The 25,560-nt window shown below is 43.4% G+C and overlaps 1 protein-coding gene across 1 annotated transcript in view; it reads left to right on the top strand.

Annotated features, from left to right (window-relative positions):
- The window catches only part of CLUH (clustered mitochondria homolog), a 120,151-nt gene that overhangs the window by 33,573 nt on the left and 61,018 nt on the right, over positions 1-25,560 (top strand). The window contains exons 2-6 of the mRNA XM_058164267.1: positions 11,086-11,270; positions 15,683-15,854; positions 17,937-18,080; positions 19,412-19,539; positions 24,684-24,838. Of these exons, the coding sequence (XP_058020250.1) occupies positions 11,086-11,270; positions 15,683-15,854; positions 17,937-18,080; positions 19,412-19,539; positions 24,684-24,838 (784 nt within the window). The remainder of the gene's footprint in view (positions 1-11,085; positions 11,271-15,682; positions 15,855-17,936; positions 18,081-19,411; positions 19,540-24,683; positions 24,839-25,560) is intronic.

The raw sequence follows: 25,560 nt of genomic DNA, 5'->3' as shown, positions 1-25,560 counted from the left end.
TCTTCACCTATCCTTCAGCCTGGGTAGGAGGCATCTGGGTGAAGAAAGCTGGTCAGATGACCCTTGGCCAACGAGGTGAAAGAAAACCTTTCTCTTAAAGGCTGCTTCCTGCAAGACGATTCCTGGGCAAGTTACAGGTTTAGCTGGTTGAGATGAAAGCCTAACATAGCACAGGGTGGCCCTGTCACCTTCCTGAATTCCTCCAATTGACCGTGAATTTATTGAATTCATATAAGAGAAGGCTGGAGCCCAGCTGTTAAAATACCATACTTTTCAGAGTATAAGACGTACTCCCCCCCCCCCTCCAAAAGAGGGTGGAAATATTGGTGCGTCTTATACACCGAATGCAGCCATTTTTGGCCTCCCGAAACCCTGCCTCGCACATCCCGTTTTTGCAAAAACTGGGCCTGCAGAGTATTTGGGAGGCCTGAAAGGTGCTCCTGGGGGTTGGGGAGGGCAAAAATGTTATGCGTGGGGGGTTTGGGAGGCCAAAAACAGGCCCGTTTTTTCCAAAAACTGGGGCGTTCCTCCCCCCCCCAGCCCCCGGGAGCACTCTGCAGGCCTCCTGAAACCCTGCCTCGCGCATCCCGTTTTTGTGAAAAATGGCTCCATTTTTACAAAAACAGGACGCACAGAGGGTTTGGGAGGCCTGCAGAGTGCTCCTGGTGGGCCGGGGAGGGCAAAAACTTGTTTTTTCTTGTTTACCTGTTTGAAATTTTGCTGCGTCTTATAGTCCGAAAAATACGGGTAGGTTTCTTTGTGTGGAAAAGTACAGGCAGTCCTCAACATAAAGCCACAATTGAGCTCAAAATCCCTTTTGCTAAGCCACACAGTTGTTAATTGAGTTTTGCCTCATTTTACGGCCTTTTTTGCCAGAGTTTTGCTGCAGTTGTTAAGTTAGTAACACCGTTGTTAAATGAATCTGGCTTCCTCACTGACTTGCCTTGTCAGAAGGTCACCAGAGGTGATCCCATGACCCCCAGGAGACTGTGCAACCATCATAAATATCAGTCAGTTACCGAGTGTCCGGATTTTGATCACATGACCACTGGGATGATGCATCCATTGTAAGTCTGAAAAATGGTCGTGCCACTTTTTTCAGTGCCGTTGTAACTTTGAACCGTCACTAAAATGGTCATAAGTTGAGGACTACCTGTACGTTATTTTGTGGTTGTAAAGGGAAACACTGCATCCTGGACCAGATGCCCTGCATATGAGGCAGAAGCAGTGGTGGGATTCAGCCAGTTCACCCCACTTCGGGAGAACCGGTTGTTAACTTTCTGAGCAGTTTGGCTAACTGGTTGTTGGAAGAAATCATTAGGGCAGAGAACCGGTTGTTAAATTACTTGAATCCCACCACTGGGCAGAAGGTTATTCTGCCTTTATGGGAAGTAGGGCCTCCAACCTGTTTTCTGTCTTAACTCCTCAACTTATGTCCACAAACTGGGAGCAGAATTTACATCGCTAAGCAAGGCAGTTGTTAAATCAGTCGCACCCAGTTTTACAACTTTTATTGCCACCGTTGCTAAGGGAATCACTGCAGTTGTTAAGTGAATCCAGCTCCTCCCATTGATTTTGCCTGTTGGAAGCCAGCTGGGAAGGTTGGAAAAGGCTGGTCACATGACCCCGGGATACCACAACCTTCCTAATTACATACCAGTTGCCAAGTGCCTGAATTTTGATCACGTGACCCTAGAGATGCGGTATCTAAATGCAGGGACCAGATATAAGTCACTTTTTCAGTACTGCCGTAACTTCATATGGTTGGTAAATGAATGGTTGTAAGTCGAGGAGTACCTATAATGCCTTTTCTGGTTATCTATTTGGTACAGATAAACATTAGGAAATGTTAACACAGAGTCCTAATTGACCATGGCTTTTCTCATTCTTCCCATTTCCTTGTTTAAAAGCTTAGCCAAGTTGGAGCCCTTCAGTCTACAACCTTTGTTGTGTGAGTTCTGAGCCTGTGCCTTGGGTTTTATTTATGGCTGGCTTGGAAGCTGCCACAACAGTTCTCCTTGCAAATATTTATGGTAGGTTGAACTGAAATGCAGTTTTTCGTTTCTTTGCTGTCCAGAATAATGGGAGCAAACGAGTTGATGTCTGCATGCATCAGGTCCTAGATTGGCCTTAGAGAAAAATACTTCGCAGGGACCTGTTTTTGTGCAAAGGAAAGAATGGAAAGCGAGCCAAAAGTTTCCAGTTTGTTGTTTGCTAAAAAGAAGAACCAGTCCAGCACTTGCTGAACAGGGAGCACTTTGTGCTTTGCTTACTAAATAGTTGTAGTTCCCATATCATTGTTTTCTTTAGGATTGGAGATGCTTCCAGTTTGAAAATGTTTTAAGAATTCCTTGATTGAAAGTACAGGTAGTCCTCACTTTATGACTGCAATTGAGCCCAAAATTTATGTCGCTAAGGGAGACATTTGTTCAGTGAGTTTTGCCCCGTTTTATGATCTTTCTTGCCACAGTTGTTGTGGTTGTTAAGTTAGGAACACAATTGCTAAGTGGATTCCCCATTTTATTTATTTATTTATTTATTTATTTATTTATAATTACATTTCTATACCACACCATCTCCTGAAGGACTCAGGGCGATTTACAGCCATATTAAAATACACACACCAATACAAATATAAATATAATAAATAACAATATTTAAAAACAATTAAAAGCAAATATTCAATGGCCGAATCACTAAAATGGTCTAAGACCAATTAAAACCCATTAAAATTTCACTAAAATATTTCTTAGGCTAGTCCCGCTCGGTGAAACAATAAAGTCTTCAGTTCACATTTGAAGGCCCGGAGGTCGGGGAGTTGGCGTAACCCCAGAGGTAGCTTGTTCCAAAGAGCCGCTGCCGCCACAGAGAAGGCCCTCCCCCTGGGGGCCACCAACCTACATTGTTTGGTCGACGGCACCCTGAGGAGGCCTGCTCTGTGGGAGCGCACAGGTCGTTGGGAGGCAATCGGTGGCAGAAGGCGGTTTCGCATTGACTTTGCTTGTCAGAAGGTCACAAAAAGTGATTTACTCTGGAACCATCATAAATGTGAGTCAGTTGCCAAGCGGCTGAATTTTGATCACGTCGTAAGTGTGAAAAAATGGTCCTAAGTCACTTTTTTTCATTGTCGTCGTAACTTTGAATGATCACTAAACAAACTGTTGTAAATCAAGGACTGTCTGTATTGTTTTACAGATTAAACCATTAATGCAGAGAGCTTCTGTCGTCGTTTATTCTACAGGTAGTCCTTAATTTATGACTATAATGGAGCCTGCCGATTATGCTCCTAAGTCATGACATTTCTAAAGCAGGTAACCCACATGTCTGATACGACTTTTTTTTTTTTTTTGCAACGGTCGTTAAGCGAATGCTGCAGTTGTTAAAGGAAAGCTGCGGTTGTTAGGTGAACCCATGGTTCATTCTGGGATATTTTTGCCAAAAACCAGAAGTAAATTTGGTTTATGGCAGAAACATCATAAATTGCAGTCTCTTGGGATGCTGTAAACAGCCGTGAATGAAAGCTGGTGGCCGAGCACCTGAAATTCAGCCATGTGACCACAGTGGGGTGGCCCGGCCATTAGAGCTTCAGAACCAGGTTGCCAGGCCTTTTTCCAGGGTCTGTTGTCATTTCAAACGGTCACCAAGCAACCAGTCATACGTCAAGGACTGCTTGTAGTTTTCTCTTTTGTATGATTGTGTGGAATTATCTGGAGATTCTGAGTCATCCAGGTCATGGTTGTCTCAAAGGTGCTTTTTCAAAAGGCAACTGGACTTCCTTTATGTTTCTTTGAAGACTAATTGGTTGGAACTAAGGCCTTCTCTCTTCCCTATCATTCTGCCAGAACCAATGAAGCTTCTTGGATGAGAAGTGAAACAAAGGAAGTTGTCTTTTAACAATAACAACAAGAGTTGGAAGGGACCTTGGAGGCCTTCTAGTCCAACCCCCTGCCCAGGCAGGAAACCCTACACCATCTCAGACAGATGGTTATCCAACATTTTCTTAAAAATTTCCAGTGTTGGAGCATTCACAACTTCTGCAGGCAAGTCGTTCCACTTATTAATTGTTCTAACTGTCAGGAAATTTCTCCTTAGTTCTAAGTTGCTTCTTTCCTTGATCAGTTTCCACCCACTGCTGCTTGTTCTACCCTCAGGTGCTTTGGAGAATAGCTTGACTCCCTCTTCTTTGTGGCAACCCCTGAGATATCGGAACACTGCTATCATGTCTCCCCTAGTCCTTCTTTTCATTAAACTAGACATACCAAGTTCCTGCAATCGTTCTTCATATGTTTTAGCCTCCAGTCCCCTAATCATCTTTGTTGCTCTTCTCTGCACTCTTTCTAGAGTCTCAGCATCTTTTTTACATCGCGGCGACCAAAACTGAATGCAGTATTCCAAGTGTGGGCTTACCAAGGCATTATAAAGTGGCACTAACACTTTTGAAAAAGCACCTCTGAGACAATCATAGGGAATTGTCTTTTGGCCGATTGCTACTTAGGGCTTCTCCAATCTGATCTTTCAGCACCATGGGGGGATTTTATCAGACAAAATTTCTGCCCTCTTGTTGCTGTTTTCTGTGGTATCTGCCAGAGATCCATATTGGAAACGGTGCCTTTGAAGTTCAGGATACTAGAAAAGAGAGATATCTGGAGATTGTTTTAAAAGGGATAGTAGTGAAAATCTCAACGAGGCCTTTGATAATGGGTAGACATTGGATGTACAGGTAAGTCCTTGACTTACGACCACAATTGAGACCAATATTTCTGTTGCTAAACGAAAAACTTGTTTAGTGAGCTTTGCCCCATTTTACAGCCTTTTTTGCCACACTTGTTAAGTGAATCAGTGCAGGTGTTAAGTTAGTAACACGGTTGTTAAGTGAATTCGGCTACCCCATTGATTTTGCTTGTCAGAAGGATTTGAATCACATGCAAATGTCATAAATGTGACTCAGTTGAAAAGCGGCTGAATTTTGATTATGTGACCATTGGGATGGTGCGGTGGTCATAAGTGTGAAAATGACCATAAGTCACTTTTTTCAGTGCTGTTGTAACTTCAAATGGTCACTAAATGAACTGTTGTAAGTCGAAAACTCTACCGGTCTGTTCCAACAAGCTTGGGGATTTTATGTTGTGTATGTTCCTTCTATTGTCAAGAGCAAGACTTGATGTAAAGCAGGCCAGACCAAGCAACAAAAGTTGTATATATTTTTGGTCTTTGGTCCCAAACACTCTAAACTGTCACAGTTCAGTTGCCTAAGAACCATTTCTGATTAAGCCCTCTTGGATTGGGTTCCCAAGTACATCAAGTTTATCAGTCTCATCAAAGTCAGCTTGTTGTGCAAACACCACAAGAGTGTGGAAACTCACACACAGAGACCAATACGTGCTGTTTGATTGCCAGCATCCACTCCAACTTAAACTAGGAGTCATTAGGACACTACGTCAAAGGGTAGAAAACATCCCCACCTCCTGGAATTCCCAAAAGAAGAAAAGCAGGCACTGGAGGACAGCTCTTAAAGCTTGCAGAGTTTAGTTAACATGAATGTTGAGTGCATCATTGATAGACTTGAAGGATGAGCTTAGGGACAGGTTATCATGGAGAAAATCTATCTAAGTAGTCACTAGAGGTCACCACCAATTTGATGACACTGTCTAGATCAGAGGTGGTGAACCAGAGTTGAAATGCTCCCGGTTCGGACCAGAATGCCCGAACCAGTAGCGATGGCGGCGGGTGGTTTGGAGAACCGGTAGCAAAAATCCCTGCTCTCCTCCCATGCCCGGCTGAGCCGTGTGATCAGAAGTTTTTTTTTTTAACTTTTAAAAGCATTTTTTCTTTGGCCGAAAAAAATGCTTTTAAAAGTAAAAAAAAAAGCCTCTGATGATCATGCAGCTCAGCTGGGATCGTCAGAGGCTTTTAAAAGTGGGGAACTATGTCACCTTTAGGACTTGTGGACTTCAACTCCCAGAATTCCTGAACCAGCATGGAAGCATTGAAGCTAGCATTGAGGAATTCTGGGAGTTGAAGTCCACAAGTCCTAACACGGCCATAGTTCCCAGGTAGATGCTAGAAGTCAACACCCATCACCACCATCATCATTACCATCAACATTAGTCCATCTTGGTAAAGAAGCAGAAGGGAATATCTTCAAAGAGACGGGCCATTGACAACACTGTGGGAATGCAAAATTAGTTTAATTCATCTTCCTCTGGTTCGTTCCAGCCTTCTGGTTTTGTGTGTGAAAAACCTAGGAAGCCAGACCTAAGATTAAAATGGATCGGACTAAGAAGGAATGCAATACAGGTAGTCCTAGACTTACAGCAGTTCATTTAGTGACCATTGGAATTTACAATGGCACTGAAAAAAGTGACTTATGACCGTTGCTTCACACTTACGACCGTTGCAGCATCCCCATGGTCACACGATCAAAATGCAAATGACTCATATTTATGACGGTTGCAGTGTCCCAGCATCATGTGATGACCATTCACGACCTTCTGACAAGCAGAGTCAGTAGGGAAGCCAGATTCGCTTAACAGCCATGTTCCTCACTTAACAACTGCCATCATTCACTTAATCACTGTGGCAAGAAAGGTGGTGAAATGGGGCAAAACCCACTTAACAAATGCCTCACTTAGCAACAGAAAGTTTGGGCTCAATTGCGGTCATGAGTCGAGGACTACCGGTATGCTACAGCAAAATAAGAACAGGAAATGTTTAGCAAGCTGTGCGTAGTTCAATTTATAATTTAGGCCACATACCACACACAAACTGCTGCTCCCGGCACAGAATCTGAAAGAGGAATGTTCCGGAATGCACAACGTGTGGCTCAAGAGCAGCTTTGCCCCCTCCCTCTCTTCCTTGGCGAGGATTAAAATGGCATTCTTCCCTTCGCCACCCTGCTGGGTTGATCTTTTATCCTTCCTTTTCTTGTAAGGAATTTGGTCTCCGTCCTAAAATGAGATTCCGTAGGGTAAGTAAGGCCGAGAGAGACGGCCTGTCGTTCAAAGCCATCTGTCACGGGGCTTATACAGAGATTGAATTTTGGAATTGCCCTATAAAAACCCCAAAGATTACAACGTCATAGACTGGAAAAGGAACCGTGAAGATTATCTAGACCAGGGGCAGGGAAACGATGAGCCTTTTATGAATGACTTGTGGACCTCAATGGCAGTTTCAGTGCTTCCATGCTGGCTTAGGAATTCTGGGAGTTGACGTCTGTGAGTCATAAAGGGCCCATCGTTCCCCACTTCTGATCTAGACCAGGGGGTCTCCAACCTTAGCAACTTTTAAGACTTGTGGACTTCAACTCCCAGAATTCCTCAACCAGCTTTGCTGGCTGAGGAATTCTGGGAGTTGAAGTCCACAAGTCTTAAAGTTGCTAAGGTTGGAGACCCCTGGTAAACCAATTCTTCATTTGGGACAGTAGTGAAATCCAATTTTTTTTTACTACCAGTTCTGTGGACATGTTGTGGCTTGGTGGGTGTGGCTTAGTGGGCATGGCAGGGAAAGGATACTGCAAAATCTCCATTCCCATCCCACTCCAGGGGAAGGATACTGCAAAATCCCCATTCCCTCCCCATTCCTGCGGGAAGGCTATTGCAAAATCTCCATTCCCACCCCACTCCAGGAGAAGGATACCACAAACTCCCCATTCCCACCCCACTCTGGGGCCAGCCAGAGGTGGTAGTTGCTGGTTCTCCGAACTGCTTAAAATTTCCGCCACCAGTTCTCCAGAACCTGTCAGAACCTTCTGGATTTCACCCCTGATCTGGGGCAAGAATGCACTACTCCTGCACAAATGGCCATCTGGTCTCTATTGAAACACTGCCTGCGATGGATTGAGTTTGGGAAAAAAAATTGTTTCTTCACAATGGAAAGAATATGCCAAATTACACCCAGAGGTTGCTTTGAGGCAGACAGGGTTGGGTTTTGGAGTTGCTTGCCGTTCGTGCTCCTTGGCAGGAAACAGGTTAAAAGCTACATCAGGGGTTTTGTCTACACCCGTTTCGGCTTTAATTAAAGAGGATGATTCAAGCCGAACTGAATTAGGTAGTTTGTTTTCTCCTCTGCCGCCTTTGCTCTGCTCCTTCCTCCATTAACTGCCATGTTGCCTCCTTTCTCTGAAATATGTTTCCCCAGGCAAAAAAATAAAATAAAAATAAAGAAGTATGAGTCATTTAGGCGAGGAAAAATGCTAAGAAGAAGAAGAAAGATCAGCGTAATAAATCAATTTCTCCTAAGCGTTCACACGCAAGAGCAAAAAAAAAATACGTTAAACTTTGGGCCTATTATAGGTGGTCCTCGACTTACGACCACAATTGAGCCCAATATTTCTGTAGTTAAGCAAGACATTGCTTAATGTCTCCTTTGTTGAGTTTGGCCCCATTTTATGACCTTTCTTGCCCCAGTTCTTAAGTGAACCTTCAGTTGTTAAGTTAGTAACAAGGCTGTTAAGTGAATCTGGGTTTCTCGTTGACTTTGCTCGTCCGAAGGTCGCAAAAGGGGATCACATGATCCTGGGACACTGAGACCGTCATAAATACGAACCAATTGCCAAGCCTCTGAATTTTGGTCACATGACCATGGGGATGCTGCAGTGGTCATAAGTCTGAAAAACGATTGTAACTCACATTTTTCAGTGCTGTTGTAATTTTGAACAGTCGCTAAACGAACTATTGTAAGTCAAGGACTAACTATTGATTTTGAATGCCTTCTGTTTAAAGTAGAAATTTGAGTAGCTTGATGCTCCCTCTTGCTGAAAGCAAATTGATTTGCCACCTCCTCTTCTTCTTCCTCCCATCTCCCATCTTTTTTCTTCTCTTCCTTCTCCTCCTCCTCTTCCTTCCTCTCTTCCTCCCTCCTCAAATTACACCCCAGGGTGACCTCATTTTGACCTAGAGGTAAGAATCTCAAATCCTGAGCTGCTTTATGAAAGGACACAATTAGTCATCCTGCATCCCCAAATAATTTCGGAGCCCTAAATGCTGATCGGGGAGGCAGGAGAGTTGAGTGGGTATTAGTCAAGTTGGATCAGGTCAGTTAAAACCTATCAATGATTACGGTTATTTGTACCTGTGGTGAGCCATACTTGTTGGGGTGAGAAAAACGGGTAAGATGAGGATCCTGTAAGAAATTTGGCAGTGATCGTTCATTGTGTATTATAAATTTAATGGATAGAGTTAAACGCCTTTCCCACACACCCCAAAGCAGTGGTGGGATTCAAATAATTTAACAACCGGTTCTCTCCCCTAATGATTTCTTCCAACAACCAGTTCACCAAACTGCTCAGAAAGTTAACAACCGGTTCTCCCGAAGTGGTATGAACTGGCTGAATCCCACCACTGCCCCAAAGGCTTTCTAGAAGAGAGCAGTAGGCAGATCGTAACTTTCTGATAAACGTCCAGGTATCTTAAATCACAAATTATTGTAATAATTCTCCTGACTAGAACAATTCCAAAACAGCTGTTTTTATTATGTTTTTAGGCTATCGGAACCAAAGAAAATGTTCTCTGAAATTGAACCTGTTAATGTAACATTTTAAATAAAGTTGTGGGCGTTTTTTTCTCAATTGTTTTAGGGCAGCCGTTCTGAAAATGTGATCTCACAATTCCCCGATGTTTTCATGGGGTCCATGAAGTCAAATATTTTAAAATATCCCAAGTTTTAATTTCCAATACAGTAAATATTGACAGATGAAGGCCACATAAACCAGAGTTCTGTGGGATGCTCAAGCATTTTTAAGAACATAAACAGTGTGGGAGAAGGAGTGGCAGAACCTGTGGGGGGGGGCAGAGTCTAAAGAGGAATCAGTCTAGAATCCTTACATAGCCACAAGTGGACTAAATCTAAACTCCCTTGAATCCCATGGACCATTAGCTAACTCCAAGAGATGCTAATCATTAGTTGAGAAGATTCCTGTGCGTAAGCTGTTTAGCAATGAATCAGTTGAATTCACGGATGTCAAACTCGCAGCGTCACATGATGTATCACGATGTTTTTTTCCCTTCACGGAGCTGGGGTTGGTCGGCCTGCGGGCTGACAGTTTGACACCCCTGGTTGAATTGGACCTTCACCTATGGAACTGATCTTTCTCATCTGACAAAGGAGTCCCGAGATCAAAATGTTTTGAGGACCAATGCTTTAAGACATCCTTTCTGCAGGGCAGTCATGAGGGCACGGTCTAAAGCAGGGGTGTCAAAATCATGTCATCACGGTGGCATCATGTGACATATCGGGACTTTTTTCCCCTTCGGTAAACCAGCCGTGGCCAGTGCATGACGCATCTGGCCCGTGGGCCAGGAGTTTGACAGTCCTGGTCTAAAGCAAGGATGGTGTCATGTCCCACTCCTCCTCTGACGGCCGGGTCAGGGAAGTCCGTATCAAGCGTGGCTGCAAAGCCTCTGCAGCTTTGCCAAAGTTCTGTCAGAGTTCTCAGGGCAGGCAGGAGACCAGGATGTGACTTCAGCAATCCAAGTTAGACTTTGCCTGACTCAGAGAATGCCAGAAAGCAGATCCTTTATATAGGCCATGGGGTGTGGCTCCATGACTCAGCACTTATCCAGGCCTGCCCTTCCCTTCCTTTTGCTGATGTCACCTCTCCATTCTCCAGAAGCGTGGATCTATCCATTGCATAGTTTCGTCCCCAGCTGCCGGTAATCCCAGCTCATGGCTGGCTTCAGGCGCACATGCTATCGGAGGGAGGTTTGTTTGCTCGGTTTGTCCGGGCATGGTGCCAGGGCTGGGGGCTGGAGGCATGCCAGGACATTCTTCTGCACTATCAGTCTCTGGCTGAGATAACAGGAGATGAGAAGGGCCCGGCTGCGGTGGGGGGTGGGGGGTGGGGGAGGGGCGAGCGAGGCACAACAGATGGTCAACTATGTCAACTTTATAACCTGTGACTTTAACTTTCAGAATTCCTGAGCCACCATGGCTGAGTCAGGAATTCTGGGAGTTGAAGTCCACAGGCTGTAAAGTTGACATAGTGACCCACCCCTGGTCTAAGGGTCATTGCTATGGGCGATTAGCATCCATGCGATTCAAGGGCTCCAGATAGCTATAAACCATCTTTTCCTTCTTTCCCATGACCAGACGTGCACCCTTCCACCATCGCTCTCATGAATGGGGACAGCTTACACGAGAACGGCAAGGAGGAGATCAGGCAAAATGACCATGAAGATCCAAATCATACAGACGACCAAGAGGTCATTGTCATCCAGGACACTGGTTTCACAGTTAAAGTCCATGCGCCAGCGGTAGAACCCTTTCCCCTACAGGTGAGTATTTCTGCAAAGCCGTTAGGTCTAACTTTCTCTGCAAGCCCCCAAACCCTGATGAATCATCTGTTCGTCGGCCAGTTTACTTAGCAATTGTTGCCTCAGATTCCTCTTCCCCGTCCTGGTGCCCTCCAGATGCATAGGAACCACAGACGCCAAATTTCCTAGCCCGATGCGTTGGTATTTCCGGATGAAATCCCATTTGAGATAGGATTCTGAATTGATCCAGAACTAGGCTTTGAATTTAGATTAGATTAGATTAACAGAGTTGGAAGGGACCTTGTAGGTCATCTAGTCCAAATCCCCCTCCCCCCCCCGCCCAAGCAGGAGACTCTACACCATTTCTGACAAAGGGCAGTCCAGTCTCTTCTTGAAAGCCTCCAGTGATGAAGCTCCCACAACTTCTGAAGGCAACTTCTGTTCCATTGGTTGATTGTTCTCACTGTCAGGTAAGTTCTCCTTATTTCTAGGTTGAATCTCTCCTTGATCAGTTTTCTATCCATTATTCCTTGTCTGGCCTTCAGGTGCCTTGGAAAATAGTTTGACCCCTTCCTCTCTGTGGCAGCCCCTCAAATATTGGAACACTGCTATCATGTCTCCCCTGGTCCTTTTCTTCACTAGACTAGCCATGCCCAGTTCCTGCAACCGTTCTTCATATGTTTTAGTCTCCAGTCCCCTAATCATCCTGGCTGCTCTTCTCTGCCCACTTTCTAGAGTCTCAACATCTTTTTTATAGTGTGGTGACCAAAACTGGATGCAGTATTCTAGCCATAGTCAATTTGTTGCATGGTTACTTGCTGTTCCATGTGGAGTAATTACAGAATAAATGAAGCTTTAGTTGTCTGTGGAGACAACTTAATCTTAATCATCCAGGTCCTGGTTGTCCCAAAGGTGCTTTTATCAAAAGGCAACTGGACTTGTTCTGTTTTTTTGTTTTTGTTTTGAAAACCTTTTGCTTCTCCTTCAAGAAACTGCTTCAGTTCTATTTAGCTTTCTCCTAAAGGAGGCGTCTACTTAATTTTTCCAGGTGTCCTTCAAAGAAAATGTGTGAAAATGTATCCCACCTATGGTATGGTAGACCATTAAATACACAAACCCTCTCTGATGGGTCCCTACTGGTTCTGTGGGCGTGGCTTGGTGGGTGTGGCAGGGGAAGGATACTGCAAAATCTCCATTCCCACCCCATTCCTCGGGAAAGGATATTGCAAAATCTCCATTCCCACCATACTCTGGGGCCAGCCACAGGTTGCTGGCTCTCCGAACTGCTCAAAATTTCCGCTACCGGTTCTCCAGAACCTGTCAGAACCTGCTGGATTTCACCCCTGTTCTCTGGGTAATTTAGTAATCCTGCCAGATCCACACTTTGCCTTTCCTCTTTAAGGACTGGAAACAATCTGAAAAGTCCAGGCTTCTGCAGATGTTGGCTTCTTTGACAGTTCCGTTTACACAATCTTCTGCAGTTTGGACAAAGTTCAAATAAGTGAGCAAGAAAGTAAATAATTCTCCCCTCAGGGTTAAATTCTTCTAGAGCAGTGTTGGAACTGATTGAATGCATTTTTATTAGAAAAACAAGGAAGGCTGCATTTGGATAGAGAGACATGTTGAGGATTTTCTATAGAGTAGGGTTTGAAGGAGAGATTGAGGCACACATAAATGTGCTGGCTGGGGAATTCTGGGAGTTGAAGTCCACGCATCCTAAAAGTTGCCAAGGTTGGAAAAAAAACAAGCGAATACCTATTGATTGTTTGGCCAAATTTACAACTGCAATCTAGATGCAAGAAAGATGTGGAAGAATACGGAATTGACACAGAACCAAAACAACTAGATAAATTGTTGATAGGCCCCGAAGGAAAATTAATATCTAAAATATACAATTATCTATTAGAATTTGACAGAGCAGAGGAGGTGGTAAAAGAACCGATGATTGCATGGGCTAAAAACATAGGGCATAATATAGATCTAGAAGACTGGGAGAGAATTTGGAACAAAAATTACACTCTAACAAATTCCGCTGCTTATAAGGAAAATCAGTACAAAATGCTGTACCGTTGGCACTTAGCCTCAGCAAGGCTGGCTAAAATGTATTCGAATCTTAACCCAAAGTGTTGTAACTAACATCAGGGTACCTTCTTTCATGCTTGGTGGGCTATGTCCTGAAGTGAAAAAGTACTGGACTAAGATACAAGGATGGCTACAAGATCTAATAAAATGTCAAACAGAACTAAATCCGGAAACATTTCTCCTGGGAATACTTAAAACAAAATTTGATAGAAAGATAAGGTATGTGATTCTACACATCATAATTCTAGTGGCAAGAATTGCGTTCGCGCAATATTGGAAGGAATGCAGTACCCCACCAGAGGGATTGAAGATATATGACTGTGCTGAAATGGATAAACTTAACCTTGAACTAAAAGAAAAAGATGATTTCAGAATTTTACGCGGTTTAGGAAAAATGGTACACCTGGATAGATAATAGAAATAAAAATTGGAAATATATATAAGGCTATTGAAGATTAGATATTGAATGTATGTAATATATATATTGTATGGAATGTTGATCTGAAATATATAAAAATGACACAGTCTGTTGATTATATACTACTGTTGTGTAAAGGAAAAATTGTAATAAAAATTACTTTAAAAAAAGAAAGAAAATAAAAAAACTAGAGTAGACTATTCTGAAAGAGAATCACTTTGGTATAGTGGTTAAGGCAGCAGGCTAAAAATCAGGAGACTGTGAGTTCTAGTCCTGCCTTAGGCACAAAGCCAACTAGGGAATCTTGGGCCAGTCATTCTCTCTCAGCCCTAGGAAGCAAGCAATGGAAAACAGCTTCTGAAACCTTGCCAAGGAAACTCCAAGTCTAGACATGAGTCAACATTGACTCAAAGGCACACACATAAACTAAACCCATTCTTTGAGAAAGCTTATTCACACTGTGTTAAACCATAGTTTGATTAACAAACCATTAAATGGCTAGGTCCATTAACAGATGAAGCCCATAAAACCATAACAGCCAAGTACATATAATATTATAAGAGCCGTGGTGGCACAGTGGTTAGAGTGCAGTACTGCGGGCTACTTCTGTTGACTGCCAGCTGCCTGCAGTTTGGCAGTTCGAATCTCACCAGGCTCAAGGTTGACTCAGCTTTTCATCCTTCCGAGGTGGGTAAAATGAGGACCCAGATTGTTGGAGGCCATATGCTGACTCTGTAAACTGCTTAGAGAGGGCTGTAAAGCACTGTGAAGCAGTATATAAGTCTTAAGTGCTGTTGCTATTATAGGCAAAGGGTAAAGAAAATACCTTACACCTTAGCAGGTGAGTCAGACATGTTTTAAAGCCATTGTGTAAGCTTGCAGAATTTTACGTATTTTGGGGGCCAAAGTATTACATGGTGTCCCATAAGCACAGATGGATCTTGCAAGCTTTGACTGTTTATTTTGGCCGTTATGGACAGTGGATAATATCTAGACCTATTGTGACCTACTTGTAGCAAAATGTGTAAAACAAGCCAGACTAGTAGTTTGACTTCAATATCCAGAGGAGCCAAATCAAGCCGTTTTATGTATCCTTCCCCACCTCATTTTCCAGATCTAAAATCTGAAGATCTTCATGTTCCTCTTTGTGCATTTAGGATTCTGCCTCTTCCGTAGGATTTGATATGAAGACCATACCTCTTCCTGTTTCTGCTTTCTGAATTAACGTGATTATTCCTTAGCTTTTTGACAGCTGCTTTCAAAGAAAGTGTTTTATTTTAATATTCCTCCTTTTGAAGTTTGTAATTCAGCCATGTGGCTGAAGAATTTTGGACTTGGAAGTCCATGTATCTTAAAATTGCTGTGGTTGAGAAACACTGGCTTGGTGAATGGCTTACCACTGTACTTTTTAAAAACTTGGGTTTTATCCCTCATTTTTGTAGAGTACATCTGTTGTGACAGAGGCCCAAGTAGTGATTACCAAATACAATTCAGTCTTGAACAAACTTATTTTATTAAAACAGCTGAGAATTAATTCATTCTCAGCTTAGTTCAAAACAAATTCTTTATAAACAGTCCTTCAGCCTTATCACCAACCTTTGTTGTCTTTGGCAACCTGCCAAAGGTTTTTCTTGGCAAAAAACCCATGAAGTTCAAGAGACACTGATAAGAAGTAATAGAATTCAAGGTTGCTTTTCCACAAAGAGCCCAACGGCTCGTTGCTGCTCTTTTAAGTCTTATGAGAGTAGCCAATCATCTTCTGGCCTTACTCCCGAGTCGTCCTTTTTGCTTCAGCTGCTCTTGCCTTCTGGCAGCTCTTCTTAAATGCATGGATTGTATATTTTGAAAACTCTTTTCACATGCCCTGTAGAAATCCTAAAGGAGAACGGAGGACAATTGTGACTCTTTTCTCGTCTGTTCCCTGCCCTGCAAGGTGTCTCCGCAAGAGATGGTTCAGGAGATCCACCAAGTTTTGATGGACCGCGAGGATACCTGTCATCGAACGTGTTTCTCTCTGCAGTTAGATGGCAACGTTCTCGATAACTTTGCTGAATTGAAGACCATTGAAGGCTTACAAGAAGATTCAGTATTAAAGGTAGTTGAAGGTAAGAACTGAAATACAAGGAGTAGTTGAAGGCAAGAGTTGCTATCTAGAGCTGTGGTGGCGAACCTATGGCACACGTGCCACAGGTGGCACGCAGAGCTCTCTGTGTGGGCACGCAGGCGTTCGCCCCAGCACAGACGAAACGCTGTCTGACATGCACCGAAACAAGCAATGGGTAGAACAAGGTTCTGATTGGTGGATGCGGTTTCGTTTTGCGCCTCCCGTTTAAGTTGATAGACAGGGGCCAGTTTGTGAATAGTCCCGGCTCCCTTCCTTCTGTTTCGAAAAACTGTCCCCGGCCTTTCGCTTTTTCCATCCCCGGATTCACTCCTGTAGTTGTCATTTGCTTGCCTTCTTTCAAAAATTACACAGATACACAAGCAAATAACCTGTGCATTGATGAGACCTAATTGCAAAGAATTGGGGGAGGGGATGTAAGACTAGACAAGGGAGATCTTGCACACCGCTCTCTATCTCTGCAGCAATAATGGATCCCTCGCTGCCCACCTCCTTGCCCCGTGCTTGGTCCCCTTGGTGTGTTCATTTCCTGTGGCAAGATTGTCTCGGATCATGTGCAGAGTGCCTTTCAAATCAACCCCTGCAAATTTTCATATTACAAAAGTTTTTGTTTTTTATTTTAGCTAAATGTAATATTTCAAAGGAAGGGGCATAAAAATGCATTTATCAAGTTTTTATTAGAACAATTAGCTGAACTCTGCCTTGTTTATTGTTATTTTTAGGTAGTAAAACCGAATTATTCAGGTTAAATTGCTGTGCTGGCACTTTGTGATAAATAAGTGGGTTTTGGGTTGCAGTTTGGGGACTCAGTCTCTAAAAGGTTCCCCATCTAGAGCAAGGTTCAAGGAAGGAAAAGTCCCTTTCTAAGAATTCAGTTAGCCATTTACTGTATCTCTAGATGTGGTTGATTCCAAGCATGTTGGCTTCCAGATATGGTTGATTCCAAGCATGTTGGCTTGGAATTTGGGGGGATTTGATGTATCTGGATGGACTATTTTAAAGAAGGTTGCTGTTGCATCTGATATCGGAGGTCTCAAGCATCCAGATGTTCCTCTTGATTTTCCAAAGATGGAATTGATCAAGAAAATCCTTAAAGACACGTAAGGCTCAGGAAAAGGCCGTGTGAAAAGAACAAAACATGGAGGCATTGCATTTCTTAGATTCCAGCAGCCTGTAGCTGCCCCTGCAATATAGTTTTAAAGACAATCCATACAGAATATATTTTATTAAGTAACTTTGTATTTGTAACTTACAACATTAAGTGGAGTAATAACTTCAGTTGTTGCTCAGTTGAAGCTGGTGAACCCAACATTTTTAATTTTGTCCATTTTAATGCTTCTTTTGGATATTGCAGTTCAATTTTAAGTATCCTAATTCGTCTTTTTTTTTTAATGTAAGTAGAAAGATAGGGTATAAGTCTAATAAAGAAGAGAGCTGAATACAGCTTAAGTTTTCAACTTAAGACTGTAATGGAACCTGCCAGTTATGTTAATGTCACGACAGATGTAAAACGGGCCATCATATGACTGACCCAATTTTATGACTCTTTTTGTGGTGGTTGTTAAATGAATGCCAGGCTGTTAAGCGAATCTATTGTTCGTTATGGGACATTTTTGCCCAAAGCATCATTAATTGTCACGTGACAACGGGACGCTACAAATGACGGTCAAAGTGGGCCACTTGCCAAGTGCCCAAAATGTAGTCACATGATCTGGCGTGGGCTGGCTATCAGAACTGCCATCAGCTGCTGTGGCCTAGAGGTGGAGTTCTTGCCTAACAGTCAGGAGGTTGTGAGTTTGATCCTAGGTAGAGGCAGATGTTGGGTCTCCTGCTTGGGCAGGGGGGTTGGACTAGATGACCTCCAAGGTCCCTTCCAATTCTGTTAATCTGTTAAAATTTTGGATCTGGGTTGTAAATTCCTTTTTTTGTGCAGGGGGAAGGCCTTCGTAATTTCAAATGGTTGCTAAGCTACCGGTCATAAGCTGACAGTTATTTGTCATGGGTTTTTTTTTGTTTTTGTTTTTTACTTTTGTCTTCTCCTCTACATACTTGAAAATCTTCCCAGAGCCATATACAGTTCGAGAAGCTCGGATACACGTCCGACACGTCCGGGATCTCCTCAAGAGCCTTGATCCGTCAGATGCCTTCAATGGTGTTGACTGCAACTCGCTGTCATTCCTCAGCGTCTTCACCGATGGGGACCTTGGAGGTATTGAGAAATACGGGTGCTTGCATAGCGGGAGGGAAATGTCTTGCTTAGACTCTGGAGCTTCTCAAACATTCAGGTCGTGGTTGTCTGTTGTGTCTGCACCCCCCGAGCCGGGCCTGCTGCCAGAAAGTGACTTGGACAGTGAGGGGGAAGGGCCGTCAGGACTTACCTCGGGAGCACCGGCTTCCCTGGCTCAGCTCCAGGAGCCAGAAACAGGCCAGATGGAAGAGATAACGAGGCCTTCATCCCCTGACTCTTCCCCCCTCCCAGGCCATACCTGCAGACCCAGCTGACGGCAATCAGGCTTGGTTTCGTAGGCAGGAGAGGAGGAAACAACAGAAGCAAGGGTGGGGCAGGCCTAGGAAGTGCTGAGTCATGGAGCCACACCCCACAGGATATAAAAGGCAGCCAGAGCTGCTGTGTCTCTTTGTAACAGGCAAATCCACTGATTAAGAGCTGAAGTTTGTTTCTAGGTGACTCACCAGCGTCGTGGAAGATTACGGAGGCTCTTGGCAGACGCTGGCTATTCTGCTGCCAGAGCTGATAGTGACGGCTCATTAAGCCATCATTCGGACAGAGGCGAGGGAGGACAGAACATTGTCCCAGTTCTAAGTTAGAACTGAAGAAGCTACTTGGATGAGAAGCAAAAACATTTTCAAGGGGGAAAAGCCATGAAAGTTCCACCCAAAGGTGCTTTTTTTTTTTCTTCAAGAGACAACTAGACTTTCTGATTTTTCTTTTGAAGACGTTTCACTTCTCATCCAAGAAGCTTCTTCAGCTTCGAGAGCGTTTTTTTTAAGGACCAACTTTCCAGTCACTTCTTGGAATAGCAATAGCACTTAGATTTATATACCACTTCATAGTACTTTTACAGCCCTCTCTAAGCCAGGGGTCTCCAACCTTGGCAACTTTAAGACTTGTGGACTTCAACTCCCAGCTTTGCTGGCTGAGGAATTCTGGGAGTTGAAGTCCACAGGTCTTAAAGTTGCCAAGGTTGGAGACCCCTGCTCTGAGTGGTTTACAGAGTCAGCATATTCCCCCCCAACAATTTGGGCCCTCATTTTACCCACCTCGGAAGGATGGAAGGCCAAGTCAACCTTGAGCCTGGTGAGATTTGAACTGTTGAACTGCAGGCAGCCGGCAGGCAGCAGAAGTAGCCCTGCAGTGCTGCCCTCTAACCACTATGCCACCTTGGTTCTTGGAAACTGCAAATTGGACCACAGATGATGAGATGAATTCATTTGTCCTCTCTTTTAAGTTCACCTACTGGGTCTTGATGGTGTTAATATCTTTTTTTTTAATCTCCCCCCCCCCCCACGTTTTAATTCTAGAGAGCGGCAAGAGGAAGAAGAAGGGTACAGAATTGGAGCAGATTGACTGCACCCCTCCAGAGCACATCTTACCCGGGAGCAAAGAGAGGCCTCTGTGCCCTCTTCAGCCTCAGAACAGAGACTGGAAGGTAGCATCCATAGATCTGCGGATGGGAAGTTGATCATCTCTGTCAGCACTTTTTTCAAAATGCCTCTTTCCACTCACCTGTCTACTCCCACCTTTAGAATAGAATAGAATAGAATAGAATAGAATAGAATAGAATAGAATAGAATAGAATAGAATAGAATAGAATAGAATAGAATAGAATAGAATAGAATATTGGCCAAGTGTGATTGGATACACAAGGAATTTGTCTTGGTGCATACGCTCTCAGTGTACATAAAAGAAAAGAAACCTTCATCAAGAATCATAAGGTACAACACTTAATGATAGTCATAGGGTACAAATAAGCAATCAGGAAACAATATCAATATAAATCGTAAGGATACAAGCCACAAAGTTACAGTCATGCAGTCATAAGTGGAAGGAGATAGGTGGCGGGAACGATGAGAAGATTAATAGTAGTGCAGATTTAGTAAATAGTTTGATAGTATTGAGGGAATTATTTGTTAGCGGAGTGATGGCGTTTGGGAAAATACTGTTCCATGGAATTATTCCATGGAAGCCCAACAAAGAGGCAGGCATTGCTTGGTCAGCTGCATTGTGGGTATTTCCTATGTAAATTCCAAAAGGAATAAAACCACATTGAAATACTACTAATGGGACCGGTCCATACAGTAGGGTTTTTTTTTTTTGTTTTTTTTAATTTGCATTTATATCCCGCCCTTCTCCGAAGACTCAGGGCGGCTTACACTGTGTCAAGCAATAGTCTTCATCCATTTGTATATTATATACAAAGTCAACTTATTGCCCCCAACAATCTGGGTCCTCATTTTACCTACCTTATAAAGGATGGAAGGCTGAGTCAACCTTGGGCCTGGTGGGACTTGAACTGCAGTAATTGCAAGCAGTTATATATGTGTATTGTGTATTTTTTGCTGGTGGAATGGGAGAGGGAAGGAGGGACAGAGAGAAAGAAAAAGAGAAAGAGACCAACATGGAAGTAGAAAGCCAAATAACCCCGCCTCCAAATGCAAGGTTTATTTTCCTTCTAAAAATACAGGAAGCAATTTTTATTTATGTAGTAGCCCTTGTTTAGTGACTACTCGTCATTCTGCCAAGGGTCGGGGCAGTGATTGGGTATCCAGCAGCGGTGGGTTTCAAAAAATTTTTACTACCGGTTCTGTGGGCGTGGCTTAGTGTGTGTGGCATGGCTTGGTGGGCGTGGCTTGGTGGACGTGGCAGGGGAAGGATACTGTAAAATCTCCATTCCCTCCCCAATCCAGGAGAAGGTTACTGCAATATCCCCATTTCCTCCCAATCAGCTGGGATTTGGGAGGCCGAGAATAGATGGGAGTGGGGCCAATCAGAATTTTTACTACCAGTTCTCCGAACTATTCAAAATTTCCACGATTGGTTCTCCAGAATTGATCAGAACCTACTGAAACCCACCTCTGGTACCCAGGCAATTTGTTCTTTTAGATCCAGAGACAATTAATAAAGGGATTTTAAGGGATTTCATTGTTGCCTCAAGCAAACAAATTTAAAAACATAACCTAAAAAGCATATATACCATAAAAGTTGACATCCAGGTCTCTTATAAGCTGTCAGGAGCTCCTTAATAACGACAGCAGAGATACTCCCAAGAGTGGCCAGTTTCCACAATATCCAAGGTTAGCCTCTGTGCAAAATCTCCCCACAGACAACGATAACAACTCCAAGGTTTTTATCAAAACCAGGCAGAATTTGTGTCTCTGTTATGGTGAGGAGACTGCAAGATCTGACCTTGGCTGGCTGGCACATGATTTTGGGATGGGATTCAAAAGTCTGAGACTTCCACAGTAAGAAAAGCTTTGCAGCTTCATGACGGTTCCTTTATCCAGTAAACAAGAATTTTAAAAAAAAACAGTTTACCTCAGCATGAGCTCTAAACATCTAGACTTTTAATTTGAAGGAGAAACCAAAATATGTCACTAAGCTCCATGAAATAAAGATGGTTTTCCCACATTGCCACTACACTCCTTTGGTGACTGTTGAGTTATAAGGGCGTTGAATGAGTGAGACTTATAACTAGTCCTCATAGTTGTGACCATCGCAGCAACTCCACAATCATATGACCTATGATCTGGGCAAATGGCGATTGTTCTGAATTGTGATGGACGCTGTCATGCGATGACCATTTGAGACCATTTTGCTGCTGGCTTCCAACCAACGAAGTCAATAAGAAAGCCAACAGGAGGTTGCAGATGGTAATCATGAGATTGCAGGATGCTGCAACTACAAAGGATTCATCCAAAAAGCAGCATCTTAAGACAGCCAGGACTGCTTTACAGCCTCATCTCTTAATGACAGAATTCCCAGCCCCAATTACCATCATTAAGCAAGGACTTCTTGTACCAAGACAGGTCATTCGTCAACTGGTTCACAATTGGCTGTCAAATTGTAATAGCTTGTCTTGATCTTGGATTTAGAATTTCCTGTGTCCAGCTTGCAGCAACTTTCCGCTGATCTAAGAGCCGCTGCACACAAAGTGTATTGTAGCTGCTGGACCTCACCAGGATCTCACAGCAAGGAAAAGCTACGTGGAACACCCCAAAGCTTCCCAGAGCACATGCTTCTTAGCTCTGGAAATCTGGCACGGTAGCAGAGGAGGACATTTCTGATGGTAGGGGAAACATTTTGAGCATGAACTGCTCCAAATGCAAAATGCCCCCTCAGTGAGAAGTATCTGCAAGGAATGAAGAGCAGAGTTTTATGTAGAATAGAATAACAGAGTTGGAAGGGACCTTGGAGGTCTTCTAGTCCAACCCCCTGCTTAGGCAGGAAACCTTACACCACTTCAGACAAATGGTTATCCAATATCGTCTTAAAACCTTCCAGTGTTAGAGCATTCACAACTTCTGAAGGCAACTTGTTCCACTGATTAATTCTTCTAACTGTCAGGAAATTTCTCCCTAGTTCTAAGTTGCTTCTCTCCTTGATTAGTTTCTACCCATTGCTTCTTGTCCTGCTTTCAGGTGCTTTGGAGAATAGTTTGACTCCCTCTTCTTTGTGGCAGCCCCTGAGATATTGGAAGACTGCTATCATGTCTCCCCTAGTCCTTCTTTTCATTAAACTAGACACACCCAGTTCCTGCAACCGTTCTTCATATATGTTAGCCTCCAGTCCCCTAATCATTTTATTTTTTTTTTGCTCTTCTCTGCACTCTTTCCAAAGTCTCAACATCTTTTTTACATCATGGCGACCAAAACTGGATGCAGTATTCCAATTGTGGCCTTCCCAAGGCATTATAAAGTGGTATTAACACTTCACGTGATCTTGATTCTATCCCTCTGTTTATGCAGCCTAGAACTGTGTTGGCTTTTTTGGCAGCTGCTGACTCATATTTAAATGGTTGGCCACTAGGTTGTCCACTTTGCTTGCATCAAAGTCTTTTCAAGTTCAGATCTCTTTCTGCATCCCTAAAACCTTTCTAGTTGGAGATGCAGATCAATTTGAGGAGTGTCACTTTTTGAAGGTTTCGTGGGAATCGCTTTCTCCCAAATTGTCATCTTTTTTCTGGTTGCCTCTGCGATTCTACCCACTTCCCATCCTAGGAAAAATCTCTGGATTTTACTGCAGGACAAAAGATCCCAAGTCTGCTTCATGGAAATACTATGGGTTAACAATTTTCTGAATCCAAGTACCTTCCCATAAAAGAGGCTGTTAATTATTTCTCTGCACTACCTCAATCAGTAATTATTCCTAGAAGGAACAAAGTCCAGAGCTGCTTCTCTCTTACATTTAAATCCTTTTCTGCTAAAATGCCATCAAGACTATATGAAGCATAAACACAGCACAACAGTTAAGCAGGAAAGCAGTTTATGAGCACCGCCCCCTAGAGTCGGCAACAACTAGCACGTATGTGCGAGGGGAACCTTTACCTTTACCTTTAAATATAATATGCAGATAATCCTTGATTTATGACTATTAATTGGGACCAGAATTACCAATGCTAAGCAAGGCAGATGTTACGTGAGTCACGTGCAATTCTATGATCTTTCTTCCCACGATTGTTAAGGGAGTCACTGAGGTTGTTAAGTGGATCACTTGGTCGTTAAGCAAATCTGACTTCCTTCATTGTCTTTGCTTGTCGGAAGCCAGCTGGGAAAACCACAAATGGTAATTACATAACACCAGTGTGTGGGATTAAGCCGGTTTGTACCGGTGTCCTGCAGGGGTGGGTGAGCCCGCCCCTGCCCAGCGTTATGCCATCCTATTTAGCTGCATCTTTTAAGCTCTGTGCAAGCACATGCGTGAGCAAAGCACATGCACAGAAGGCCGCATCCGTATGTGGAAGACGCGCGCGTGAGCACTCACATTTTCGGTGCTGGGGTGAACCAGTTGTTAAATTATGTGACGTCCACCTCTGCATAACATCCAGGACACTGCAGCTGTCATAAATGCATCTGGTTGCAAAGCAGCCAAATTTTGATCACATGATTAGGGATGCTATAAACATCGTAGGTATGAGGACCAGGTCACTGTTTTTTTAGTACTGTTGTAACTTGGAACAGTCATGAAACAAAGTTTTAAGTCAAAGACTATCTTTAATTTGCAGTCTGTAAACTCTGGTTTAACGTTATCTATGATGTGACTGAATCTCTTCATTCCAATCAAATCATGGTTTAGGGAAATGAGTAAACCCACTCAGTAACCATCTCACAAACTATTGTGCTCTGATTAAACGCACAGTCATATCAAAGGCCACATTAGAGATGTGGATAAATGAAGAACTCTGGGAGTTGGAGTGGTGTTGAGAAACAGCGGTCTAAAATTTGAGGCTTTGGAAAAAATGATTGAGAACAGAAAGACAAAGATAATTTGGGAATGTATAGGAATTCTTGCCGCTCTTCCCATGTAAGGAGTAATATACTAACCGGGAGCTTTGGAATTCACCATTTTAATTCAGAAAAATGTGGCTGGAATGCAGATCCTAATTAACTACTAAAACCACAGAAACCACAAGGACAGAAGGGACAGAAACCACAAAGCCATTGATTGATGGATTGACTGAATTGTTTGCATGATGCCTTTTTTTTAAAGACACTCCCAAGGAGGGAATGTAAATCTCTTGTTGGCCTTTAAATTTGCTCTCTTTGTCTCTTCCCATAACCCCCCCCTCCCCAAAAGCCTCTGCAGTGCCTAAAAGTCCTGACTATGAGTGGCTGGAATCCACCACCTGGCAATCGCAAAATGCACGGAGATCTCATGTACTTGTACGTCATCACAGTAGAAGATCGACATGTCAGCATTACCGCGTCCACCCGAGGCTTCTACCTCAATCAGTAAGTAGCTAAATATCTGGCTTGGTTTTTTTTTCTCTGCTCCCTTGTCAAATTTCAAACATTTTGTTTTTAATGCTGGTCTCTTAGAGCAGGGGTCTCCAACCTTGGCAACTTTAAGCCTGGAGGACTTCAACTCCCAGAATGCCCCAGCCAACCCAATGTCAGGGTTCCAAGGAACGCCCCCAACAAAATAAAGCTCTGAGGCTTGAGGTTCCTCAAGGTTCCAATTTATTAGAGATGTCATGTTGGCACGGCTGGGAAAACCCAAAACTGAAAGCTTCCAGGTTTTCCACACCCAGTTGACAGTTCACAGCCCTGCCCCACATCCATAAGTTCATCACATTGTCCAATCAACTCTTCACACTCAATTGGATACAATCTTCATGCAGTCTCCATCAGACGCAGGATATCCTTGAATATGGAATGTTGTTATGACTAACTTTCTACCGCTCCAACAACGACCCCCTCCCAACTTCCCCAGCTAAAATATGTGGCAGTTAAGAAGCAAAAAGAAAATTGCCTTGCCTTCCAAAACTGACACCCTGTCTTAGAGCCTCGTTTTGGGGTCAATTCCATTTTGGGGACAGTCGGTCCCTCTTTTTTGGGGTACACACCTGTGCTTTGAACAAATGGCTTCTCGTTGATTTTGGCAGATAGTCTGTATATTAAGTTCGCGCTGTGTGCAGAATTTGCGCTTTCTGATGATCACCACTTTTCTATTC

This window comes from Ahaetulla prasina, chromosome 1, assembly GCF_028640845.1.
Source record: "Ahaetulla prasina isolate Xishuangbanna chromosome 1, ASM2864084v1, whole genome shotgun sequence".
NCBI classification, from domain to species: Eukaryota; Metazoa; Chordata; class Lepidosauria; order Squamata; family Colubridae; genus Ahaetulla; species Ahaetulla prasina.
This window is presented reverse-complemented; position numbering and strand designations above follow the sequence as displayed.